Source organism: Myotis yumanensis, unplaced genomic scaffold, assembly GCF_028538775.1.
Source record: "Myotis yumanensis isolate MYYU_CA2020_CCGP unplaced genomic scaffold, mMyoYum1.0.hap1 SCAF_18, whole genome shotgun sequence".
NCBI lineage: Eukaryota > Metazoa > Chordata > Mammalia > Chiroptera > Vespertilionidae > Myotis > Myotis yumanensis.
In genome coordinates this window covers 34594275-34619657 of record NW_027223769.1, presented here as the reverse complement: position 1 = coordinate 34619657, position 25383 = coordinate 34594275, and the positions used below count along the sequence as shown (strand labels likewise).

At 54.1% G+C, this 25383-nt stretch overlaps 1 protein-coding gene across 8 annotated transcripts in view; it reads left to right on the top strand.

Annotated features, from left to right (window-relative positions):
• Positions 1-25383, top strand: part of NLRC5 (NLR family CARD domain containing 5) — a 76983-nt gene that overhangs the window by 38812 nt on the left and 12788 nt on the right. For 4 of the 8 annotated variants that reach the window (XM_070398814.1, XM_070398811.1, XM_070398812.1 and 1 more), the window contains 17 exons: positions 1292-1381; positions 2420-2464; positions 3302-3391; positions 4514-4597; positions 6235-6318; positions 7931-8020; positions 8202-8264; positions 11686-11772; positions 15203-15286; positions 16354-16443; positions 16766-16831; positions 18008-18091; positions 18176-18259; positions 21598-21684; positions 22400-22477; positions 23157-23240; positions 23540-23623. In XM_070398814.1, coding sequence (XP_070254915.1) covers positions 1292-1381; positions 2420-2464; positions 3302-3391; positions 4514-4597; positions 6235-6318; positions 7931-8020; positions 8202-8264; positions 11686-11772; positions 15203-15286; positions 16354-16443; positions 16766-16831; positions 18008-18091; positions 18176-18259; positions 21598-21684; positions 22400-22477; positions 23157-23240; positions 23540-23623 — 1374 coding nt within the window. Of the gene's footprint in view, positions 1-1291; positions 1382-2419; positions 2465-3301; positions 3392-4513; positions 4598-6234; positions 6319-7930; positions 8021-8201; positions 8265-9197; positions 9792-11685; positions 11773-15202; positions 15287-15724; positions 16221-16353; positions 16444-16765; positions 16832-18007; positions 18092-18175; positions 18260-21597; positions 21685-22399; positions 22478-23156; positions 23241-23539; positions 23624-25383 lie in introns of those variants that run through there. The other 4 variants (XM_070398813.1, XM_070398816.1, XM_070398817.1 and 1 more) reach the window with 3 other exon arrangements.

Below are 25383 nucleotides of genomic sequence, written 5' to 3'. Positions count from 1 at the left end.
CTTATGTCCCATCTCTCTCCCTCCGTGGCTTCTCAGAAAGATTAAATAAGAAAAGGCATGTTCGTTGCCTGGCCCAGTCCCTGGCATGTTGTGAGTGCTCAGGAAAGGGTGTGATTCTCATTCATATCGAGTCTGGCATCTGTGACTCAATGGTCTAGCTTCGGATTTAAGGTTTCACTTCCCGAATCTGTTCCTGGGAGGCCCAGTCGCCCCGGGCAAGGCAGGTGGGAAGTATGACTGATTGAATGGCTGGCAGCCATTCTGGCCCTGGGAGCAGGGCGGGGCTGTTGGCTGGGTGCAAGCTGTAGGCAGGGAGGGTTCGGATCCCACAGGACACCCAAGCAGGGTGCCCGGGGCATCTGGAGCACCTGGCAGAGACGGGAGATTCTCACTGAGGTCGGGGGAGGTCTGGTAGGAGGCCAGGAACCCCAGCCTTTGCCTGCAGCGACCAGACTTCCCGGGCCCTCAAAGCCTCCTGTGTTCTTGGCCCCACATCCCCTCCTTCCAAGCTCTTCTGGGACAAAGCGAGAGGAGCCCTGGAGAGCGGTCCCAGGTCCCAGGTCCCCAGTCCCCGGTGTGACCTTGAGCAGGTTACATCACCTCCTGAGCCCTGGTTCCCGTCAGTTAACACATAAACAGTAGAGGGGGGTGTGCTTTAGCTCCAACCTTAGAAGGAGTCTGTGGCCTGGGGCCCTTCCTGCTCCGACAGGCTCCCTGGGATGCTGGGAAGGAGAGGAAGGGCCTGCACCTGGGTGAGGAGGAGGGACTCCCCACTGCAGGCAAATGCTATGTGATGGGAGCTTTCGGGGCAAATCCCCATGTGACCTTCTCCACACTGTGGACGCCGAGTCTGACCCAGGGCCTGCGAGAGTCTGCAGGCACCTACCAGGGCCCCCGTCCCGAGGCGGGCGTCCTTAAATGGCAAATAAAGCCACCACGACAGGTGGACAGACATTGGTCACCGGGCACCGCCCCCCTTTATCGGGCGCCTAAAAGCACTCCCCGTGTTCATCATAGCCAGAGGGAACCACAGGGTCTAATCGCAGCTCTGTCACCTGTGTGTCTTGTAACTTTGGGCGAGACCTGGCTGCTTTATGGGCCTCAGTTTCCCCATCCGAGTGGGGAGCTGGAAGAGGCACGCTGACCTGTGAGAGCTCCTAGTGAGTTTTGTCATCCGGACGCGGGGACAGGCCTCCCCTGCCCTGTGCTCTGACCACACAGAGCGTGCTTTCAGTCTTGTCACTTGAAACAAGACTGGGACCCCTGCTGACACCACGCCTATGATTCCCAGCCTCAGTGAGAACCACTTGTCCCTGGACGCTGTGTTCAGTTTGGCCCAGTGTTTCTCTGCGGTGCCGTGGGTCCTCCAGCTGGACATCAGGTGAGTGAGCCTCAGGGCCCCGCCCAGCCCCCTCATCTGCATTCACCACAAGGCATCCTCAGGGCCCGTGGGGTCCCGGGTCAGTGTGTGGGGGATGGATGCCTGCTGAAGGAATGAATGAGTGAGTGAGTGAATGAAGGAATGAGTGAGTGAGTGAGTGAGTGAATGAATGAGTGAATGAATGAATGAATATAGCCCCAGGACACTCAAATTTCTCCATGGGACACAATCCATGGACTCCCTCACTCTCTGGATTATTCTGGGAGACTTTTTTGTATATATTTTTCTTGAATTCAGAGAGGAAGGGAGAGAGAGAGATAGAAACATCAATGATGAGAGAGAATCACTGACCCGCTGCCTCCTGCACACCACCCACTGGGGATGGAGCCCACAACTCAGGCATGTGCCCTGACTGGGAATTGAACCTCCTAGTTTATCGGTCAATGCTCAACCATTAAGCCACGTGGGCCAGGCTGTTCTGGGAGACTTTTAAGAAGACTGGGAACACCCTCGTGACCATTGAGTGCTCAGGGACTCACTTTAATTGTGGGGTCCCTGGAGCTGATGAAACTATAGAAGGGAAAATGCACCCAGCCACACCGCTCTGGGGCTTGCATTGTAGATCATGCATGCTTCCTTGAAAGGCCTGCCCTTCCCTCCCCTCCCCCTCCCAAGAGTGGGCAGTGTGAGAGCAGACAGACCAGGTTCAAATCCAGGCTCACCAGTTCCCTGCGGTACAGCTTCCAGCAGGTCACTGAGCCTCTCCACGCCTCAGTTTCCTCATCTGTAAAATGGGGTAAGAATACTTCTTTACCTCACAGTTTTTGCATGAGACTCGACGGAGATCATGTGGCTGGTGTGCTTTGTATGTGCCTTAATAATGTAGCGGTTGTCATGTAGTTACTGTGGTATTTGCTGAGAAAGAACGCGGGCTGCCCTCCAGCCTCCCCTTAACCTGGTCAGTCTGCTCTCATGCCCTTGACCTGGTCAGTGGGCCCTTCGCCTGGTCTCTGATTGCTGCCTCCCTTCTGCCTGCAGCTTCGAGAGCCAGCATGTGGTCCTGAGAGGTGGCAGAAGAGCCAGGTGAGGGCGGAGAGCTCCGAGGGTGAGGCGGGCTCCCCTTTCCCTCTGGCCCCCATTTCCTGGAGGAGCCCCCCACCCCAGACCCATGCGGACCACTGTCAGCCCTAAAGTAAACCCCCTCCATATGAATTTGCAGGAATCCGCTGCCTTCACCCTCTCTTGGAAGAAGCCAGCGCAGAGGGAGGGAGGGGACGCTGGGTGGCAGCTGCCGCTGGGGGGGAGGGAGAAGGAAGCGTCTGGGGGACTTTTGCAGCCTCTACAGACTCACAGTCTCTTATGAGTCACTGCCCTTTCACACCCCGAGGAGCTAGGAGCGCATCTGAGAAGCCAAGAGCCGTTGGCGCTCTGAAAGTTTCCACGTCTTTGCTGTAAACAAAGAGCAATAGTGACTTCTCACAGGTGCTCCCGGCTGCCCCCTCGTGGGCACCGCGGTCTCACTGGGCAGGTTGGAAAGTACCAGAGCCGCCTGATGCGGGCGTCTGGGCTGGTGCCGCAGGCGGCAGTGTCCCCTCCCCAGGTGGCTTCTGGAACCAGGGCTGGCCCCGGTCTAGGGTCTCTATTTCTGGGGACCCTCTGGGTTTTTGAGGCGCAAAGTGTGGAGGCACAGGGAGACGAGTCATGTGACGGCCACATCTGTGATCAGAGCGAGGAGAGGCTCTGTCCTGGCTCCCCCTAACCTGTCAGGGGCCGCCCCCGTGGACAGGTGGGCCTCAGTTTCCCCATCTGTACAGTGAGGGGGTTGACTGTCCTGAGAGCTCCTCCCTGCCCTGACTGATGAGTCTGAGCTTCTAATGTGGATGATTTAAACTTTCCTCTCAAAACCTTTCCCCACCCAAGGCATCTGCTGGCCCGCAGCCCTCCGCCAGAGTCCCCCGCCCAAGCCCAGTCCTCGGGGTTCGGTCAGCGCTGCGTCCCCAGGAGCTTCTGGTACCTTCTAACCCACTTCTTGTTTGGGGGTAACCACAGTGGGGAGAGGGCTCAAGGAGTGAGGAGAGCCTGGGGGGTCAGGCTGGGGACTGGGAGAGAGGAGAAAGGGAATTTGAGAGAAGGGGAGAGAGAAGGTGAGTGTGAGGACTGGTGTTGGGGCTGTGGGCCCCGCCCTCCAATCCCACACTGATTTCTCTGCAGGCTTCCCAGCTCCCCCACGAGCGGCTGTAGGACCTGGCGGGCCCCTCCCTCTCCTGGCCTCGATTTCTTTTCTTTTCTTTTTTAAAATATATTTTTATTGACTTCAGAGAGGAAGGGAGAGGGGATAGAGAGAAACATCAATGATGAGAGAGAATCATGGATCGGCTGCCTCCTGCACGCTCCCTGCTGGGGATTGAGCCGGCAACCCCGGCATGTGCCCTGACCGGGAATCGAACCGTGACCTCCTGGTTCATAGGTTGATGCGCAACCACTGAGCCATGCTGGCCTGGCCTCATTTTCCTCACATAAGAAGAGACACCCCGAGGTGGGGCTGAACAGGGTTGTCCTGAGGAGGGGGGCGGGGTGTCCAGGTAGCCGGCCAGCTTGCACAGAGGCCCCGAGGAGGGAAAGCTGGGCTTGTGGGCAGCATTTCAGTGTGGCCACAGCATAGACAGGGAGCGGGGAAGCGAGTGAGGCGGGGGGGGGGGGGGGGGGGGGAGGGGGAGTGGCTGGCGGGGGCGGGGGAGGCTCTTTGCTTTTAGCCTAAGGGCAATGGGGAGCCACAGAGGGTTTCAGCACGGGGTGCGGGGCGGCGGGGATGGCTGGTCAGGTTTGCACTGCTCAAGCATAGGACACTGGCAGGGGGAAGAAGGATGGATGGGAGGCAAGCGGGGAGGCCGGGGGTGGTAAGTGGACCAGGTGAGTGGTGGTGGCCAGACTCAGGCAGGGCTCAGTGGAGAGCACAGAGGGGCTGGAGAGGGCAGCTGGGCACTCAGAGGGTCAGAATGGTGGGGATGGGGGGCTCTGGGAGACTTGGGGATGGAGAGCGTACCCTGAGGGGGAGGAGCTGAGAGTCCCTGGGGCTGCACAGGGGCCCCGAGCCTTCTCTGACCCCCTGCCCTGCCTGCTGCTCCTTTTCAGCCTCAGGGAGTGTCGCCTGGAGGCCCTGAGCCTCACCCACCTCTGCGAGGCTCTGGAGACGTGCCCAGGGCCTCTGGAAGTCAGGTCAGTAAGGAGGACGCAGCCGCAGATGCGGGAATCTACCCTGTCACCTGGGGGTGCGGGGGTGAATCTTTCCTGGTTCCTTCCCACCGGACCTCACAGCCCAACCCCATGAGAGTCCCCTGGCCCATTGCTAGAAGCCTCAGTAATGAAAACACTTCCGTTATGGAGACTACCAAGCACATATACAATAGGAGAGAGTCGTGTGGTGGAGCCTAGTTCCCCTCTACCTACCTCCGGAAGTCATCACTCCGTGGCCCAGCGCACACAGGGGCACACGCATGCACCCCCAAACACCTCATTTTTAAAAAATATATTTTTATTGATTTCAGAAAGGAAGGGAGAGGGACAGAGAGCTAGAAACAGCAATGATGAGAGAGAGTCATTGGTCAGCTGCTTCCTGCACGCCCCACACTGGGGATGGAGCCCGCAACCCGGGCGTGTGCCCTGCCCGGGAATTGAACGGTGGCCTCCTGGTTCATAGGTTGACGCTCAACTACTGAGCCACGCCAGCCGGGCATTCTATTTTTTAATTTTTAAAAACAAAACCCAATTGTTACAGAACAGAAAGGGTTTGTCCGTCCGGTGCTAGAATAGCCAAATACTGACCCCGAGGACCGCAGGGGAGAGAGATGGGCTGTTTTATTCCGAGTGCCCCTCCAGGAGAACGGAGGCTAAGCTCAGAAGCAGAACTGCCCCGTGGTGTGTGGGTTGCAGACCCTGTGGGTCAAAATCCCAGGACGGGGGCGTTAGGGGTTGGGGCTGTGCTGGGAGCTGGCTGGCGGGCGGAGATGAGGTAATGAGTCATTTCTCGGGGCGTTGAGCACAGCTGTGAGGTGTTTCCCAGGGTCCCTCTGCCTGGTCTCATGGGAAAGTAGCCGGGGGGTCTGTTCCACCTTAGGGCTCAGGAACCGAAACTTGGCAGGTCAAGATGTGATTTTAGCCGGACCATTACCCAGGCCTGGTTTCTGCTGCCTCAGAGGTGGCTGATTATCCGAGGGGAAGGTCTCTTAGAGGAAGAGGGAGAGGGAGAGCCAGAGGGAGAGAGTTCTAGAGCTAGGGTTTACAACTAAATGTAGTCAACGTCATTGGACCCTAAAATAGCAACATTATTTTATGACCTAGTAAAATCATCAACTATCCCATCAATGTTTCGTTGTCCCTGATGGCTTGTGTTTCTCACACGATGTTTGCATAGTCGTGCCTTTTGATACTAACCCTCCACAGTTTGCTTGTGCCACAAATTATTCAGACACACACACACACACACACACACACACACACATACACACACACCAATGCCAGAATCTAGATAGACATGCAGGCTGCTCCCAGTATTTTTTGTTTTGGTTCGATTTATTATTATTGTTGTTGCTATTGTTTATTATTATTATTATTATTATTATTATTAGCACTGCAGCCAATGCTGCAAAAAGCACTCTTCTTAGAAGTCAAAGAACATGAGTCTGGCATAACCCAGCATTTCCCATCGCATATGCCCTTCCTCTCCCTCTAGCCTCCGTGATCAGCCAGGGACCTGGTGCTCAGAGGGAATGTTTGGGGCCCGGCTCTGGCAGCGTGGCCACGCTGCTAGCTGTCCCCAAGGCTTCCCCGTGTCATTCAGATGTTCTGTCTCACAGATTGTCCTGCGTGGTGCTGGGCGACCAGAGCCTGGACACCCTGCTGGGGCACCTGCCCCGGCTCCCCCAGCTGAGCCTTCTGCAGTAAGTGTTTCCCCCAGTTTTCTGTGCAGCCCTGGTTCCTGCATTGCAAAGCCACCCCCTCCCTCCCGCGCCCTCCTTCTCCTGAGCAGTGTCATCATTGCATCTGTCACAACTGGGAGCTCGAGTGTCCTTGCAGCTGTTTCCTTAGACTTTATCCACCTTCGGGGGTGTTATTTGACCCCTCTGGGCCTCAGTTTCCACATCTGACAAATGGGATTAATATTCCCCCAGGGATGGGACTCAAACAAGACAGTTGTTTCAAAGCACCTTGAAGAATGACAGGCCTGTGACAGGTGGGCTATGGGACTGCTCCCCACCCACAGAAGTCACCTGCTTCTAGAAAGGGACTCTCCAGAGGCAGGTCATGCTCACGCCACACCAGTTTTTAAAGGTCACCGTGCATGTTCAGAAAAGGGAACTGGAGCGGCATCCCCTAAAATATTTAAAATTCTGTTTTCTAGTTTCAGCTCCGACTGGTTAGAATTTAAAAAGGATTTACTTTCAATCTTCTAGCGGGTGGGGGAAGCTGCAGCGGAGATGGAAAAATACAACAGGAAAATAAATCGTGTCATTCATAACAGCAACCTAAGTTCTAATGCTAAGGCTCCTGGGACACCTGAGCGGCTCACAAACACCCAGGCTCTCCATCCTCCTGAGTCCTGTGGGAGGGAGGGAGGGAGGGAGGGAGGGAGGAGACGGCTGCTTTCCAGAGGTGGGCAAATTCAGCAGAGCTCACGTCAACCCCCATAGCACCCACTCTGGTCCTCCCCTCAGGAGAGAACGGGTCAGGCAGGCTCCTTTGGGCACAGAGGGTGGCGGGTTAAAATGAACAGGTGCAAAACTTCCGACCAGAGAGGGACGTCTCTATGCCCAAGTCACACAGCGTCTGTCTTTGGAGCCAGGTGGCCAGCCTGACTGTCCCCGGGTCTTACACTTTGTATATTATATTAGTCATAGTGCTTGTGCACTGCTGTTTGGGGTGCCGGAGACACAGTGGGGGGTGTGGGCCTGCTTGGGGTGCTGGACACACCGCATCCTGCTCCCTGCCACCAAGACTCACCTGTTAAGTCTTGCTTGAGGGAGAAATCTATAATAATAAAAGCATAAATGCTAATTAGACCGGACGTCCTTCCAGACGAAGCCGGGGCTTCGAGGGAAGCCTGGGTCCCGGGTGCCAGAGGGAAGCCGGTGCCAGCAGCAGGGGGAAGGAAGGCCTACTCTTGCATGAATTTCGTGCACCGGGCCTCTAGTATAATAATAGGGAGCTTGGGTATCAGTTAGGCAGTGCCCACACTCGATGTAATTAAATCCTCAGGACACCTGCAGAGAAAGGTAGACCGTGAGTAGAGGCCTGTTGCCCATGTAGGGAAACTGAGGCTCAGAGAGCTTGAATGACTCACGCAGGGACACACAGCCAGTAAGCAGAGCTGGAGCTCAAACCCCAGTCTGCTTGGCCCCAAGCCCGCATGTGTCCCTCTTGAGACCCCGCTTCCTCATTGCGGTGCTGCCCTCCCCGCCCCCGGTTCCTGCCCGCCAGCCTGTCCCGGCTCCTTGCCCGCTGAGCCTGCCCGGCTCCGTCTTGCTGACTTGGGGTCGCCCCTTCCCTCCTCAGGCTGAGCCAGACGCCACTGTCCCCGAGGAGCCCCTTCCTGCTGGCTCAGCTCCTCGGCCTGTGCCCACGAGCGGAGAAGGTGGATCTCAGGTGGGCATTGCCCAGGGGCAACGGGGCTGGTCTTGGGGGCTGTGCCTGAAGCCTGGTGGGTGTGAGGGGTAGGATGGGGGCAGTAGGACCCACGTCAGAGGCTGGGCTCCTGGAGGAGAGGTGCCTCCGGGGGCATCCGAGGCTGTGGCCAGGGGCCTGACCCAGGTACCGTGTGCTCCAGGTCCTTGCATGATGCCACCCTGCACTTCAAGTCCAGCGAGGAGCAGAAAGGCGGGCGCTGTGGGTAAGTCCCGGGGCGGCGCCCTGGCAGCCAGTGGGTAGTGGGACCAGACCTGCCTCCTGGTGGCGAGAGGACAGACAGCAGAGACTGTGCAGAGCGCTCCCCCAGAAGGACCTGCAAGGGGACCTGTTTCCTCCAACGTGAAGAAGCCGGGCTCCAGCCTGGACAGGTAGCTCAGTTGGTTAGAGCAGTGGTCGGCGAACTGCGGCCCCTTGAGTGTGGCTCTTCCACAAAATGCCACGTGCGGGCGCGCACGTACAGTGCGATTGAAACTTCGTGGCCACACTCAAGGGGCCAAAGAGCCGCATGTGGCTCTCGAACCGCAGTTTGCCGACCACTGGGTTAGAGCATTGCCCCGATATGCCAAAGTTGTGGGTTCGATCCCTGGTCAGGGCCCATACAAGAACCAACCCATGAATGCATCAATAAGTGGAACAACAAATTGATGTCTCTCTAAAAAAAAAAAAAAAAAAAAAAAAAAATCAATAAAAAAATAATTTAAAAAGGAAGCAAGGCTAAAGAGACGGCGGGCTTTGTCAAGGGCAAAGGGGTACACTTCAGACTGGCCCAGCACTGAGAGCTGGAGGAAAGGGACTTCATCACCGCCCACCAGGCTTTAATCCCACTCCACGAGGCCTGGCACTTGGGGCAAATTCCTTGACCTCTCTGATCCTCGGCTCCTGCTGCTGGAGACGGGAGACCCCGTGCTGCAGGGAGCTTGCAAGGATTACTGAGGTGATGTGTCAGGCATGGGTGTCACGTGTGCCAGTGCCCCCCTGCTGACTCCGGGACCAGTGCTCTGTGGTTGCGGGCTGAGGGGGGGCAGGTATTGCGTGGAGGCAGGCTAATGGGAGGGTGACCTCTGAGTGCAGAGATGACATTTCTGCCACTGGCTCCTCTGAGCCCTTGGACTAGACCCTTCTGGCTGCACCTCAGCTGTGAACTAAGAAGCAGAAGAGCTGATATTTGTTGAGCTTCTGAAGGCACCATTCTTCAGAGGAGGAGGAGGAGGAGCAGGAGGAGGAGGAGGAAGAGGAGGAGGAGGGAAGGAAGAGGAGGAGAAGGAGAAGAAGAAGAGAGAGACATCGACTTATTGTTCCACTTATTTATGCATTCATTGGTTGGTTCTTTTTTTAAAATATATTTTTATTGATTTCAGAGAGGGAGAGAGAGAGAGAAACATCAATAATGAGAGAGAATCATTGAGTGGCTGCCTCCTGCACGCCCCCTACTGGGGATCGAGCCCACAACCCAGGCATGTGCCCTGACCAGGAATCTAACCGTGACCTCCTGGTTCATAGTTGATGCTCAACCACTGAGCCACACCAGCCGGGCTTAGCTGTAGTTTTTGACTCCTGTCCTAGCCCAGCGATAGTTTCCAAGTCAGAGGTTTCCAAAGTGTAGGACCCTGACCGGGGTGGGGTGATTTTTAGGGAGTTGGGAAGATAGCAGAGTCAGTCGTTCAAGTTCATTGACTCCTTCGTGAGGTCACGATTCCGTGTGTCTACGACCAGGAGGAGCTCTCGGTGGTGTGTTAGCAGGTGTTTAACACTTCTCAACACTAAGCTCCCTTTTATTTTTTTATTTTTTTAAATATATTTTATTAATTTTTTACAGAGAGGAAGGGAGAGAGATAGAGAGTTAGAAACATCGATGAGAGAGAAACATCGACCAGCTGCCTCCTGCACACTCCCCACTGGGGATGTGCCCGCAACCCAGGTACATGCCCTTGACCGGAATCGAACCTGGGACCCCTCAGTCCGCAGGCCGACGCTCTATCCACTGAGCCAAACCGGTCTCGGCAAGCTCCCTTTTAAAGAGAGAGAGAGAGAGCCCTCGGCAGGTGTCAGTCTCTGGCTGGGCTTTAATGCTGGGATTTTGCTCTCGTGTGTTCTTACGCTATGGCCTGTGTGTGGCACGTGATGCCAGTTTCCCGTCTGACTGAGTGACACAGGGTTTCCTTTTACAATAAAGGAATTAAACCAGAATGAGCTGACTTGAAAATAGAAAGTAAAAATAGGGTACGAGGGAATTTAGGACTGTGGGGAAAACAAGGAAGGAAAGTAACAGTGATAAAAATTTGAAATATGGATTTTAGGAACTTTCTGATTTTAAGATTTTTTTTTTCTTCAGTTGCTAGGTGGTCACAGGCTCTTCCTTTGCCTTGTTATATAGTTGAAGGTTAGGCCTCTTTCAAAGGCAGATTCGCCACTCGTTTTCATTCCAGCAACAATAGCCTTCTCAAGAGTAGACCTCACCCTGCTCCCTACCCCCATGTCTTTTCGTTAAAATGATTCTGAGACCTTGTGTGGCTTGTGTGGCTCAGTTGGTTGGGCGTTGTCCTGTGCACCGAAAGGTCGCCGGTTCAATTCCTGGTCAGGGCACACACTTGTGGTTTCGGTGATGTTTCTCTCTCTCTTCCTTCCTCTCTCTAAAAATATATACATACTAGTGGCCCGGTGCATGAAATTCATGCACATTAAAAGTGAATTAAGTAGATCCACTCCGGGCCTGCTCAAGCCGCGCCGTGGTGGCTCAGGCAGGCCCCCCTGTCTGTGTCCCCACCCAAGTCCCTGCCCCTGTTCCCGCCCACCAGCTCCTGTGCACATTCAGCCACTGACCGGTCGTGACTGGGACACCGTTAGGACCAATTAGCATATTACCTCTTTATATATAGATAAAACTTTTAAATCTTTTTTATTTTTATTTTTGTTTTATTGCTTAAAGTATTACAAAGAGTATTACATATGTCTCCTTTTTCTACCCCCCTTGACATTCCCCCAGCCTCCCCTACCCCCCAGTGTCTTGTGTCCATTGGTTATGCTTATACGCATGCATACAAGTCCTTCAGTTGATCTCTTACCCTCCCCCACCCCCACCTCCACCCCCCGCCCCATCCCCATCCCTCCCCGGCCTTCCCGCTGTAGTTTGACAGTCTGTTCGATGCTGCTCTGCCTCTGTATCTATTTTTTTTAATTGTTTTATTGCTTAAAGTATTACAAAGAGTATTACATATGTCTCCTTTTTTCCCCCACCCTTGAAAATCCCCTGGCCTCCCGTACCCCCAAGTATCTTATGTCCATTGGTTATGCTTATATGCATGCATAAGAATTTTTAATGACCCCAAGAGCTGGCATTCTCCAGCTGGAGGTTGAATCAGAGAGCTTTGCCCCTAGAGGTGCTGACTCAGTGGGACTGGGCTGAGTTCGAAGACTTTGCATCTCAGCAAGTTCCCCCTTCAAGAGCCACCTCCCCAGAGGGAGCACAGGGGCGCCAGTGGGACCGGCTGTGGGGAAGGTGGAAGTGGTGGAAGTGGATAGTCCCAGAGAGTCCAAGCTTGGGTGCGGCCACACCAGGACAAGCCAGGGCGGAGTGGGTCTGAGTGGCTCACCGCCCCAGCTCCGGCTCGTTCCCCCTCCCCCAGCAGGTTCACGGGCTGCGGCCTCAGCCAGATGCACGTGGAGCCACTGTGCGAGTTGCTGAGGAAGTGTGAGGACCTCAGTCAGCTGGAGTAAGTATGAGGAGAGGAGCAGGGAGAGCAGTCTGGGAGTGAGCACCTGGGTGGCACTGGAGGGTGTGTGTGTGTGCGCGCGCGCACGTGTGCATTCAACCCCAGCCCAGGACTGTGGGTCACACCCTTACTGGTAAGGTTTCTCTGTACCATGTTATCCCACCCACCCCTACTCCTGCCGTAGTGGAGCTAGTTCAGAGTGTGCCTTGATCTAAGTTGGGGAGCCCTTCACTAAGGGCCACAGGAGCCCGTTGGCCTCGCGTTGATCAAGGCATCGGAGCTCTGCTGGCTGATGGGCACTAAGCGAAGGGTCCATTGGTTTGCCTGGCAGGGGGTTAAAGGTACCACATGCCTCGGCCTGAGGGGGGTCCCGGAGCCAGCTGGGCGGGGACTCGTGAGCTTTCGTGCTGTTGAGAAGTGGTATCCATGTGGCCTGTCTTGGATGCCCAAATAGTGCAGCCCCCACGTGGGTAGAAAAATAAAATAATAATAATAATAATAATAATAATAATAGCAAACACTGTTGGGCCCTTCTCCACTGACCTAAGTGCCTTAGATCATCTTTTCGTCCTTCCGACAAACCCAGGTACTATTATCCCCATTTTGCACATGGGAAAGCTGAGGCTCACAGAGTTCAAGGACTTGCTCAAGGTCACACAGCTAATACAATGCAGAGTCTTTTCACCGCTGGTAGGGAGTCCAGCTAAGGGCCTGCAGGAGTGAAAGAGAGCTGTCCAAAAAAATTAAATTAACTTCCTGTCATGAGGTAGCCAAGAAGAGAAATGTGACTGATGAAAATAATGTATTTTATTTTTTAAATATGTTTTCCATTGATTTTAATAATTTTTGTTGATTTTGGAGAGAGAGAGAGAGAGAGAGAGAGAGAGAGAGAAACATCAATGAGAGAGAGAGAGATCTATCGGCTGCCTTCTGCACGCCCCACACTGGTGATTGAGCCTGAAACCCAGGCGTGTGCCCTGCTTGGGAATCAAACCTGCAACCTCTGGGTGCATGGGAAAATGTTCAACCAACTGAGCCACACGGGCCAGGGCAAAAATTATGTATGTCAGCGAAAAAGGAATAAGCAATATGTCTTTTGAGTTTTTCTCTTGTTTGTTTGCTTTTTTCATTGTAGAGGGCACTTTTTCTTATTTTAAAGATGATTACGGGGCTTTGTGAAACAAGCTAATTTTTACAGTGTCTCAGGAAAAGACGAAATAGATAAGCCTTGGGAGTGTCAAAATCAGGGGCAAAATGAGTTCAAAGATGCAGGACAAAATCAGATACCCCAGGGCATGCTGGTTATATTGTTCCTACACTGCGGCTAAAACCCCAGGCCGCTCCAATGAAGGGAAGTAAGAAAGTACTCAAGCCCAGTTTCTGATATTGCATTCCCAAGTTGAAAGAGGAGCTCTATTCGGTAAATTCAGCCCCCAAATACCTTTCTCCTGAATTTACTCTGGTTCCAAAATGGCAGCTCCCAACTGACGCGGGCCAAGGGCATAGTCAAAGTGATTTGGGTTTTCTCGAACTCCCGCTGGAGTCCCGGGAGTGGTCAGCAGCTATTGAAGGGGAAGATGAGGACTGGTTAACTGTGGTGCTGGTGAGGGGATGGTGACGGGGACACAAAGCTGTTGCATGATGGTGGTGGTGGTGATCATTGGCGATGATCCTAGTGGAGATGGTGGTGGTGGTGGTGGTGGTGGTGATCATTGGCGATGATCCTAGTGGAGATGGTGGTGGTGGTGGTGGTGGTGGTGGTGATCATTGGCGATGATCCTAGTGGAGATGGTGGTAGTGGTGGTGGTGGTGGTGGTGGTGATGGTGGTGGTGATAATTGGTGATGATCCTAGTGGAGATGGTGGTGGTGGTGGTGGTGGTGGTGGTGGTGGTGATCATTGGCGATGATCCTAGTGGAGATGGTGGTGGTGGTGGTGGTGGTGGTGGTGGTGATCATTGGCGATGATCCTAGTGGAGATGGTGGTGGTGGTGGTGGTGGTGGTGGTGGTGGTGATCATTGGTGATGATCCTAGTGGAGATGGTGGTGGTGGTGGTGGTGGTGGTGGTGGTGATCATTGGTGATGATCCTAGTGGAGATGGTGGTGGTGGTGGTGGTGGTGGTGGTGGTGATAATTGGTGATGATCCTAGTGGAGATGGTGGTGGTGGTGGTGGTGGTGATCATTGATGATTATCCTAGTGGAGATGGTGGTGGTGGTGGTGGTGGTGGTGGTGGTGATCATTGGTGATGATCCTAGTGGAGATGGTGGTGGTGGTGGTGGTGGTGGTGGTGATAATTGGTGATGATCCTAGTGGAGATGGTGGTGGTGGTGGTGGTGGTGGTGATCATTGGCGATGATCCTAGTGGAGATGGTGGTGGTGGTGGTGGTGGTGGTGGTGATCATTGGCGATGATCCTAGTGGAGATGGTGGTGGTGGTGGTGGTGGTGGTGGTGGTGGTGGTGGTGATCATTGGCGATGATCCTAGTGGAGATGGTGGTAGTGGTGGTGGTGGTGGTGATCATTGGCGATGATCCTAGTGGAGATGGTGGTGGTGGTGGTGGTGGTGGTGGTGATCATTGATGATGATCCTAGTGGAGATGGTGGTGGTGGTGGTGGTGGTGGTGGTGATCATTGGCGATGATCCTAGTGGAGATGGTGGTGGTGGTGGTGGTGGTGGTGATCATTGGCGATGATCCTAGTGGAGATGATGGTAGTGGTGGTGGTGGTGGTGGTGGTGGTGATGGTGGTGGTGATAATTGGCGATGATCCTAGTGGAGATGGTGGTGGTGGTGGTGGTGGTGGTGATAATTGGTGATGATCCTAGTGGAGATGGTGGTGGTGGTGGTGGTGGTGGTGATCATTGGTGATTATCCTAGTGGAGATGGTGGTGGTGGTGGTGGTGGTGATCATTGGTGATTATCCTAGTGGAGATGGTGGTGGTGGTGGTGGTGCTAATTGGCGATGATCCTAGTGGAGATGGTGGTGGTGGTGGTGGTGGTGGTGATCATTGGTGATGATACTAGTGGAGATGGTGGTGGTGGTGGTGGTGGTGGTGATCATTGGCGATGATCCTAGTGGAGATGATGGTGGTGGTGATGGTGGTGGTGGTGGTGATCATTGGTGATGATCCTAGTGGAGATGGTGGTGGTGGTGGTGGTGATCATTGATGATTATCCTAGTGGAGATGGTGGTGGTGGTGGTGGTGGTGGTGATCATTGGCGATGATCCTAGTGGAGATGGTGGTGGTGGTGGTGGGCTTGGGGAATTCAAGGAGTGACGCTGGGATGAAGCTGGTGGTGGTGATGGTGATGTTGGGACGGAGCAGCGTTGACTGGTTGGTGTGATATGAAGGTGGTGATGAGGGTGCTGTGTGGGTGGAGTGGCAGCGATGCAGCTCTGACCATCAACCGCCTCCTCTTACCTCCTACAGCCTGTCAGCCAACCAGCTGGGGGACGGCGGGCTCAGGTGCTTGCTGATGTGTCTGCCTCAGTTGCCCATCTCGGGTTCTCTTGAGTAAGTGATGAGCAGCCTCAAGGACAGCAAAGAGGAAGCCTTCCTGGGCCCAGAGCATGGGTTTGGAGGGATCTTTATATATATGTGTATAAATTTTTATTGATTGATTGATTGATTTCAGAGAGGAAGGAAGAGGGAGAGAGAGATAGAAACATCAATGATGAGAGAGAATCATTGATCGGCTGCCTCCTGCACGCCCCACACTGGGGATCGAGCCGACAACCCTGGCATGTGCCCTGACCAGGAATCAAACCATGACCTCCTGGTTCATAGGTCAGTGTTCAACCCCTGAGCCACACCGGCCAGGCAGAGCCATCTTTTGAGGGGTTTCCAGAGAACTCCAGAGGACAAGGACTTGGGAGGGGATAGGGGTGGTTCTTACCTTTACACCCCCACGTTGGGCCCTTTCCTCCTCCTCTCGTTGCCCACCCTGGGAAGAGCCTCCACCAGACAACCAGGAGCAGCTGCGACTGAAGCTTGGTGGCTCCCAGTGACTGTGCGGGGAGCAGCCATGCACCCCTACACAACTGACGCCATGCACCCCTACGCAGCTGACGCCATGCACCCCTACGCAGCTGCCGCGGGATCTCAGCTGTCCCAGCCCCCGGTCCAGCCCGTCCCTGAAGCTCCTCTGACCAAATCCACGGGACACGGATTTAGAGATGTCCCCACAGCAGGGAGGGTCCCAGGAAGTCATCCACACGCTCCCCTGATCTCCCCAGGGAGCTGGGAGGCAGGCGGCCAGGGCCAGGATACAGTCCGTTGCTAGGCAACAGAGCTGGGTGCTCCGTGTGGGGCCGGAGCTGCCAGCCTGGCCTGTCCCAGACCCAAAGGCCAGCAGGCCCAGAGGGTGCAGCTCTGGAGGACGCGGGGGCCACGCTGCTCGTACGGAGATGGGGCCCCTCTGGCCTCTCCCTGGACCCCAGTGCCTCCACCTGGGGAATGGACACTTGGACTTGAAGGTCTCTCCTCCTGGAAATGACAGCTGGAGGGGACGCAGGGGGGGCTGGGAAGGGCTCACGGAGGTGCTGCCCCCACACCCCAGCCCAAACTCGTTTCTCTTCCAGCCTGAGTGGCAACAGCATCTCTCAGGAAGGTGCCCTGTGCCTGACGGAGACCCTCCCTTCCTGCCCACGTATCCGGGAGGCCGCCGTGAAGTAAGACATTGGTGCCACTTGCGGCTGGGGGGGGATCAAGGCCCCCACACATCGCGGCCTCTGTCTGTGTGACTGGGGCTGGGGGCCCACAGTTTCCACACTCTGAGCCCCGCACACCAGGGGGCCAGGGAGGTCACAGGGGAAGGGCAGGCGTGAGTGTGCTTGCTGGTTGGGGTGGGGTCTCCCTGGTCAGGAAGGGCCTCTCCCTCATGCCCCCCCCCCCCCCGCCCCTGCACCCCAGCCCCTTTCTCTCTGGCGCCCCCTGGCGCCTGGGTGCGAGGATGCCGACAAGCCTCTGGCTTCTCATATCCTCTCTCTGCAGCCTGGGCGCTGAACAGAGCTTCCGGATTCACTTCTCCCGACAGGAGGAGGCTGGGAAGACCTTGAGGTGACTGCTGGTCTGGGGGGAGGGGGACTGAGCCGGCGGGGGGTCGGGGGCTGACTCTGTGGAGGCTCCATGCCTCCTTCTTTGCGGGGGCCTCTCCTCCTTCACGCTCTCTGCCCCCCATGTGCTCCCAGTACCCCCACACTGTGCCTCTTGGCCAGGGGCTAACTCTAGGTCTGGAGGCTCAGGGTTAAGAGCTGGGACCCTGGAGCCACCTGGGGGGTAATTGCCAGCTCTATCGCTTACCAGCTGAGTGACTTTGGACACGTGACTTACCCTCTCTGTGTTTCATCAGTAAAATGTTCCTCATCTGCAAAATGGGGATATGGTAGGACCATCCCCCTTAGGGGTTTTGTGAGGATTGAATGAGTTAATGTGTATAAAGTTCTTGGAAAGGGCCTGGTTCATTTGAGTGCTCTACCAGCTATTGTTATTATTATTATTACTAGAGGCCCGGTGCGCGACATTCGTGCACTCGATGGGGGCGGGGGGGGCCTCAGCCTGGCCTGTGCCCTCTTGCAGTGCAGGAGCCCCACCACCGCTGCTGCACTCCCCAGCTGTGAGCCCGACTCAGGGCTTCTGGCTGAGCAGCGCCCCCCCTGTGGGAGCACACTGACCACCAGGGGGCAGCTCCTGTGTTGAGTGTCTGCCCCCTGGTGGTCAGCACACATCATAGGGACCGGTCGTTCTGCCGTCTGGTTGATTTGTATATTAGCCTTTTATTGTACAGGATTTACCCTTCAGTAGCCTTGGCCTCCGCCTCTCTCCACCACTGCCCTGGGTCAGTTCCTCTCCATGTCTGACTTCAGTGTGATCACGGCCTCCAAACTGGCCCCCTGGGCCTGGCCAGGCCTCCTCCACCCATTCCCCCCCAGCACCGGGGTTAGTCAGTTTCTCGGGCCGTGAAGGTCACTGTTGGGATTCGGTGAGCTCCCGCGCTCCTGCTGCACCCGGAGGCTCACTGAGTGACTCACTTCTAGCACTTTCTCGGGGGGAAGTCTCTCCAGAGAGACCTGGGGCTCCCAGGGCAGGAGCTGCACCGTTGGCCTTTCCTCAGGCCCTGGTCCAGGCCTTTGCACTCAGTGGGGGCCCCCCAAAGGCCCTGGGGGGCTGGGAGGAAGCAGGACAGCAGCTTGGACAGACTTCACCCAGGCTCTGCCCTCTGCCCTCTGCCCTCAGGCTCAGGGAGTGCAGCTTCAGACCAGAGCACGTGCCCAGACTGGCCGCTGGCCTGAGCCAGGCCTGGCACCTGACGGAGCTCACGTGAGTTACGGGGCCCAGTCCGTCGGGGCAGCTGAGGGGCGGGGCTCCCTCCTAGGGCCACCGTCTAACCTACCTCTGTCCCAGGCTGAGCCGGTGCTGCCTGGACCTGCAAGACCTGACCCTGCTCCTGCGTCTGCTGAGGCGGCCGGAGGGGCTGCTCAGGCTCAGGTAGCGTCTTCCTCTGTGCCCGTGGGGGCCGGGGGCGGGGGTCGGGGGGGGGGGGTGCGGGGGCTGGGGGCGTGAATGAGGGCAGGGCGGGCACTGGAGTATGGGTCCCCCCAGGATCGTGCCCTGGCCATTTCTGCACCCAGAACTCTGCCACCTGGACACAGAGCCGACCTGCCCATTGGTCCCAGAGCCCCCCTCAGGCACACAGAGAACCTGCCTTTCCCAGGGTGGGGTCTACGCTTGGGGACTTCAGAAAAAATAAAAAAAGATGCTTGGCCAGTTGGGCTCAGTGGTTAGAGCGTTAGTCCTTGGGCCAAAGGGTCTCAGGTTTGATTCCCGGCAGAGAGCATGTACCTCAGTTGCAAGCTTGATCCCTGGCCTGGTTGGAGTGTGAATGGCAGGCAACCAATAAACGTATCTCTCTCACATCGATATTTCTGTCTCTCTCTGCCCCCTCCCTCCTCTTTCTCCTCCACTTTCTCTAAAAAAAAAAAAAGAAAAATTATCCTTGGGTGAGGATTAACCAAAAAAAAAAAAAGAAAGAAAAAAACTCCAAATGGCATCCAGTTGAGGTCAGAAATAACATCCAACAAATAGCCTGTTCGTATGTCCACTCCTGTCATTTTGAAACCTTCAGAAAGAGACAGAAGACACCAAAAAGGAGAATCGTTTTGAAAACTCATATCCCAGCACCTAGGTTCATATTTTTCCAAATTTGCTTCACTTTTTTATTTTGGCCAAAGTGTTTTATATCTATCTATATATATCTATATATCTATATATCTATAAGCATATAGATATATAGATATATAGATAGATAGGTAGATATAGATATATAGATACATAGATATATAGATAGATAGATATAGATATAGATATATAGGTATAGATATCTATATAGATATATAGATATAGATATAGATATATAGATAGATATAGATAGATATATAGGTACCTATATATCTATCTATATCTATCTATATATCTATATCTATATCTATATCTATATATTATTCATTTCAGAAAGGAAGGGAGAAGGAGAGAGAGAGAAACACCAGTGATGAGAGAGAATCATTGATTGGCTGCCTCCTGCACGCCCCCTACTGGGGATCAAGACCGCAACCTGGACTTGTGCCCTGATGGGAACTGAACTGTGACCTCCTGGCTCATAGGTCGATGCTCAACGGCTGAGCCCCGACGGCCGGGCCATTTTTAAACGTGCGGCTCAGTCGTGTTGAGTACACTCACACTGTTGTGCAGCCGTCACCACCGTCATCTCCAGAACTATTTTCTGGCAAAACTGAAACTTGGTTCCCATTAAACACGCACTCCCCACACCCCTCCCCCAGCCCCTGGCAACCACCCTTCTGCTTTCTGTCTCCAAGTCTAGGGACTCATAGAAGTGCTTATTTCACTTACCGTGTGTCCTTAAGGTTCATCCGCGTTGTAGCATGTGTACTGTGTGTCCCTAAGGTTCATCTGTGTTGTAGCATGTGTACCATGTATCCTTAAGGTTCACCCATGTTGTAGCATGTGTACCGTGTGTCCCTAAGGTTCATCCATGTTTTAGCATGTGTACAGTGTGTCCTTAAGGTTCATCCATGTTGTAGCATGTGTACCATGTATCCTTAAGGTTCATCTGTGTTGTAGCATGCGTACCGTGTGTCCTTAAGGTTCATCCACGTTTTAGCATGCGTACCGTGTGTCCTTAAGGTTCGTCCATGTTGTAGCATGTATACCGTGTGTCCTTAAGGTTCGTCCATGTTGTAGCATGTATACCGTGTGTCCTTAAGATTCATCCATGTTGTAGCATGTGTACTGTGTGTCCTTAAGTTTCATCTGTGTTATAGCATGTGCACAGTGTGTCCTTAAAGTTCATCCGTGTTGTAGCATGCATACCGTATGTCCCTAAGGTGCATCCGCATTGTAGCATGTGTATCATGTGTCCTTAAGGTTCATCCGTGTTGTAGCATGTGTACCGTATGTCCCTAAGGTGCATCCGCGTTGTAGCATGTGTACCGTGTGTCCTTAAGGTTCATCCGTGTTGTAGCATGTGTACAGTGTGTCCTTAAGGTTCATCCGTGTTGTAGCATGTGTACCGTGTGTCCCTAAGGTTCATCCACACTGTAGCATGTGTACCATGTGTCCTTAAGGTTCATCCGTGTTGTAGCATGTGTACAGTGTGTCCTTAAGGTTCATCCGCACTGTAGCATGTGTACAGTGTGTCCTTAAGGTGCATCCGCGTTGTAGCATGTGTACCGTGTGTCCTTAAGGTTCATCCGTGTTGTAGCATGTGTACAGTGTGTCCTTAAGGTTCATCCGTGTTGTAGCATGTGTACCGTGTGTCCCTAAGGTTCATCCACACTGTAGCATGTGTACCATGTGTCCTTAAGGTTCATCCGTGTTGTAGCATGTGTACAGTGTGTCCTTAAGGTTCATCCGCGTTGTAGCATGTGTCAGGATTCTCTTTCTATTTAAGGCTGAATAATCCGCTGGGTGGATGTACCGCACTGTGCTTATCTGCTCATCCATGGATGGGCACAGGGTTGCCCCCACTTTGGGCTCTTGTGAATAGCGCTGCAGAAGCGCAAACATCTCTTTGTGTCTCTGCTTTCAGTTCTCTCGGATGTATACCCAGTATTGCTGGACCACCCAAAACAATGTTTGAAAATAAAACTTTTCTTACTCTAAAGATAATACATAGTAGTTGTAGAACTTTGCGGGAAAGTCCATAAGAGCATTAAAAAAATAGCACTGGAAAGAATACAGTATAACTCTAAAAGCAGGAATATTTTCAACAACTCTCTTTGTCCTGTGTCTAAGTTAATGCATGTGCATTTAGAAAGCCCGGAAAATATTGAAAATGAAAGAAGAAATAAAATAAAAACATCATGAGAATACCACCATCTAAACAAATGCCATTAACATTTAATATAGTTTCCTCATCTCTCTCTATCTCTCTCTCTCTCTCTCTCTCTCTCTCTCTTTCTGTCCATACGTATTTTTCCTTTCCTCAAACAGAAAACTGCAATTTTGTTTTAGACACCGTTTTGTTTCCTTCTCTTTGCGATGTAACATTATATGGACCTTTAGTTTAATCTAAAAATATTATTTAAAAATAACATTTTCTGTTTGCATCATTGCAATAACAGCTGGAATGAGAATGGCCATTTCCTGTGTTATGCTTCTGCCTGGTTGTATAATGTTCTAGTTTTGAAATAAGCAAAACCCCCCAAAGCCTCTAGGACTCCCTTGGCACTCTCCCCCCTCCCCCCTCTCCCCTACCCCCTACCCCTGCTGACCCAGGGGGCCTTTGTCTGTGTCCGCTTCTGCGACAGGGTGGAGGAGCCGTGGATGGGCAGAGCTGGGGTGCTCACCCTGCTACAAGTCTGCGCCCAGGCCTTGGGCAACGTCACCGAGATCAGGTGGGTCCAGGGAGGAGGCCCCCCTGAATTCTTCATCGTCCCTGGCTGTTGGGACCTTCCCTCACCTGGATGTTAGCCTCTTGTCCTGTGGGGTGAGAGCCATGTCACTAGTGAGTTCTCTGGGTCCCCACGGTGGCAGGCGCTCCAGGGGCACCTGTGGGGGCTGCACCCTCGTTGGGACTGGCACAGTAGTCAAGCCGCAGTGCCAGGAAGGGGAAGGCAGCCCCAGATGAAGACAAGGGGCTGTTGGAGTGGGGACCTCGGAGAGAAGGCGCGGGAGGGTGGGTGAGTGGGAGGTAATCAACCAAAGACCTTGTATGGACACAGACAATCGGGTGATGAAGGCCTAGGCCTAGGGCGGGAGGGGAGGGGGGAGGGGTGGGCTGGAAAGGGTCAATGGGGGGAAAGGGGACATAGGTAATACTGTCAACGATAAAGAATTATTTTAAAAAAAGACAAAGGGCTGTTGGCTCTCAGGTGACATGGCTGGGAGTCCACACGTGTAGCCTAGAAGTGGCCCCTGGGTTACAGTAACACATCGCGGCGCTGTGACTAGGCATGACAGAACAATGTGGAGGCGCTAAGAGCAAGGGCTTTGGGGTCCCACTGACCTGTGTCCGGGAGCTCAGAGCCAGCGGGCTGAGCAGCCTGGATCCCAGCTCAGCCAACATGGGAAAGGTGCCGTGGCCTCACGCTGGTTCCTCCTCCCCTGCAGCATCTCCGAGAGCCAGCAGCAGCTCTGCCTCCAGCTGAAATTTCCCCGTCAGGAGAACCCAGAGGCCGTGGCCCGCAGGTGGGACCCAGAACCTGGGGCCTCCAGGGAGCGGCTGGGGATGGGTTGGGGTCGGTGCTTCTGACCGGTATTTCTCGTGCCCCTGCTTGGATGCCCGAAGTGTCTACGTGGCCCAGGAGGTCTGCTTGAATCTGCCTCTCCATGCTGTCCATCCAGCCCCGAACCCCAGGCCTCCCTTCCAGCTCTCAGTTCCCGAAGACCACCCTGCTCCCTTTGACCTCAGGGCCTTTGCACAGGCGGTTCCCCCGCCTAGATGTTCTCTTCTCTCTTCCCCTCGTCCTCCTTCACTTGGCTAACTCCCTCTCATCCTTCAGGTCTCAGCTTAAATGCCACCACCTCAGGAAGGCCCCTCTGGACCCCCAGACTTCGTCAAGTCCCCCCATTATCCTCTCTTTTGGAAATTGTCATCCTTATGGATGAATGCAGCCTTGCAGTGTACAGACCAGAGCTGGACCCCAGCCCCAACTCCCTCCCTGGCTAGGTCCCCGGTGCCGTGAACAGCCTGCACAGCTGTACCAGCTCCCATCTGAACCCCTCCTTCCCATAATGGAATAGTAAATGGGACTTGATTTGATTGGCATTTATACTCCCCCTCAAGGGAAGGTCCTTGCAGGCGGGGCCTGAGTCCCTCATACGGATCCAGGTGTTCAGAAACGGCTGCCTCCCTGCCTCCCTCCAGGTTGGCTCGCTGTGACCTGGAGACCCACCACAGCCTTCTTGCCAGGCAGCTGATGGAGACGTGCACCTGGCTGCGGCAGCTCAGGTCAGTGCCCCGAAACCGTCTGGGCCCCAATGTCCACTCCGGGCCACGTGTGAGAGGCTGGCCGGGCCAGGATAGGGATGGGCAGAGCCTGGGGTGCTGCCAGACCCCGGCATTCCTGTGCAGGAGAGAATCACACTTGGCCGGTGGGGGGCAGCCCTAGGGTGACATGGGGGGGGGGGCTGCCCCACTGGGAGCTCTTGGTGGGCTTTTCCCCTTTCTGGGCCTCCCCATTTGCATGCGACGGATGATCCCTGAGGTCGTCCAGCCTGACATGCCTTGGACTGTGCTTGGCCCTTCAGCTTGTCCCAGGTGACCCTCTGCCACGCCAGCTGCCAGCTGCTGCAGAGCTTCCTGCTGCCCCTCTCAGAGCTGAAGACCTTCCGGTAAGCGGGCAGGACCGTCCCCAGGCCGCAGCTCTGCCCGCCCCGCACTCCCCACACCTGAGCTCAGGGGAACCCAGTCCAGATCCCGGGGCAGGGACCCCGCTCAGCCCTGGAGCTGACGCCAGGGTGTGGCTGATGTCAGGGTGTGTGCTCATAGAGTGGCCATGGGCGAGGAAGGAATCCCCTTTCCCACACCCTTTATGACAGTGGTTCTCAACCTTCCTAACGCCGCACCCCTTTAATACAGTTCCTCATGTTGTGGTGACCCCCAACCATCAAATTATTTTCGTGGCTACTTCATCACTGTCATGTTGCTACTGTGATGAATCGTCCTGTAAATATCTGATATGCAGGATGTATTTTCATGATGACAAATGGAGCATAATTAAAGCATAGTGATTAATCACAAAGACAATATGTAATTATATATGTGTTTTCCGATGGCGACCCCTGTGAAAGGGTCGTTCGACCCCCCAAAGGGGTCGCGACCCACAGGTTGAGAACCGCTGCTTTGTGACTTGGAAATCATTGCACCCCAAGAGCAAAGCTGTAAGAAGACGGAGAACTCCCATGTACCATTCCCCCAGATTCACCCTTCGTCAGGATTCTTCTCACATTGGCTCTCGCCTTCCCTCCCTCTTCCCTCACCGCTCCCCTCGTTCCTTCCCCTCTCCCTCTCTTTCTCCTCTTTTCAAACATTTCAAAACGAGTTGCATAAGCATGCCCCTTCATCCCTTAACATTTCAGTGAATTTCCTACGAGGACAGTGTTTCCCAGGATCCAGCAAAAACATGAAATTTCACACTGACACGCTTCTATTATCTAAACTATAGTCCATATTCCAGTTATGCCAATTGTCCCAATAATGATGTTTATTGCACACACACCCCCGCCCCCGCCCTCAGTCCTGGACCACACACGGCCGTGAGCTGCCATCTCTCCTTGGTCTCCTTCATGCGGAGCAGGTCCCCAGCCCTTTGGTCTTCCATGATATTGTCATGACAGTCACACCGGTTACTCTGCCGGCCGCCCTGCAGCCCGGGCTTGTCCGACCTTCCCTCGAGCTGAGATGCAGGTTCTGCATGTTGGGCAGGAGCATCACAGAGGCTCCGTGTGTCCTCAGCTCGTCACATCTGCACGTCCGTGACGTCTGTTCGTCCCCTGACCGGTGACGTGAACTGTGATCACCTGGTGTAGGTGGCATCTGCCAGGTGTCTTCAGTCCCACAGCTCCTAGTTTTTTCCTCTTTCTCATTAGCAAGTGTCTTTGACGGAGCTGCTTTAAGACTCTGTAAACTTCCTGTTCTGCCTCACACTTTCACCCACGGAGTTTTGGCATTCGTTGGCAATTCTTGCCAGAATCAAATAACCAGTATGATGGTTGCAAAATGAGACTTTCCTAACTTTCAATTCTGTGTTAATCCCACTGTTTGCATCCCAGAGAAGGACTTCTTTTGCCAATATGTCTTTTTTTTAAAAATACTTTTTTTATTGATTTCAGAGAGGAAGAGAGGGAGAGAGAGAAACAGCAATGATGAGAACCATTGATCAGCTGCCTCCTGCACGCCCCCTACTGGGGATCAAGCCCACCACCTGGGCATGCGCCCTGATGGGAATCAAACCGTGACCTCCTGGTTCGTAGGTCGGCACTCAACCACTGAGCCACACTGGCCGGGGCGCCAATGAGTCTTTAACGCCGCTCCATACTTGCTTCTTTTGTTTGTTGTTGTTTAAATAAAGGCGTAGAGCTCATGGACATGG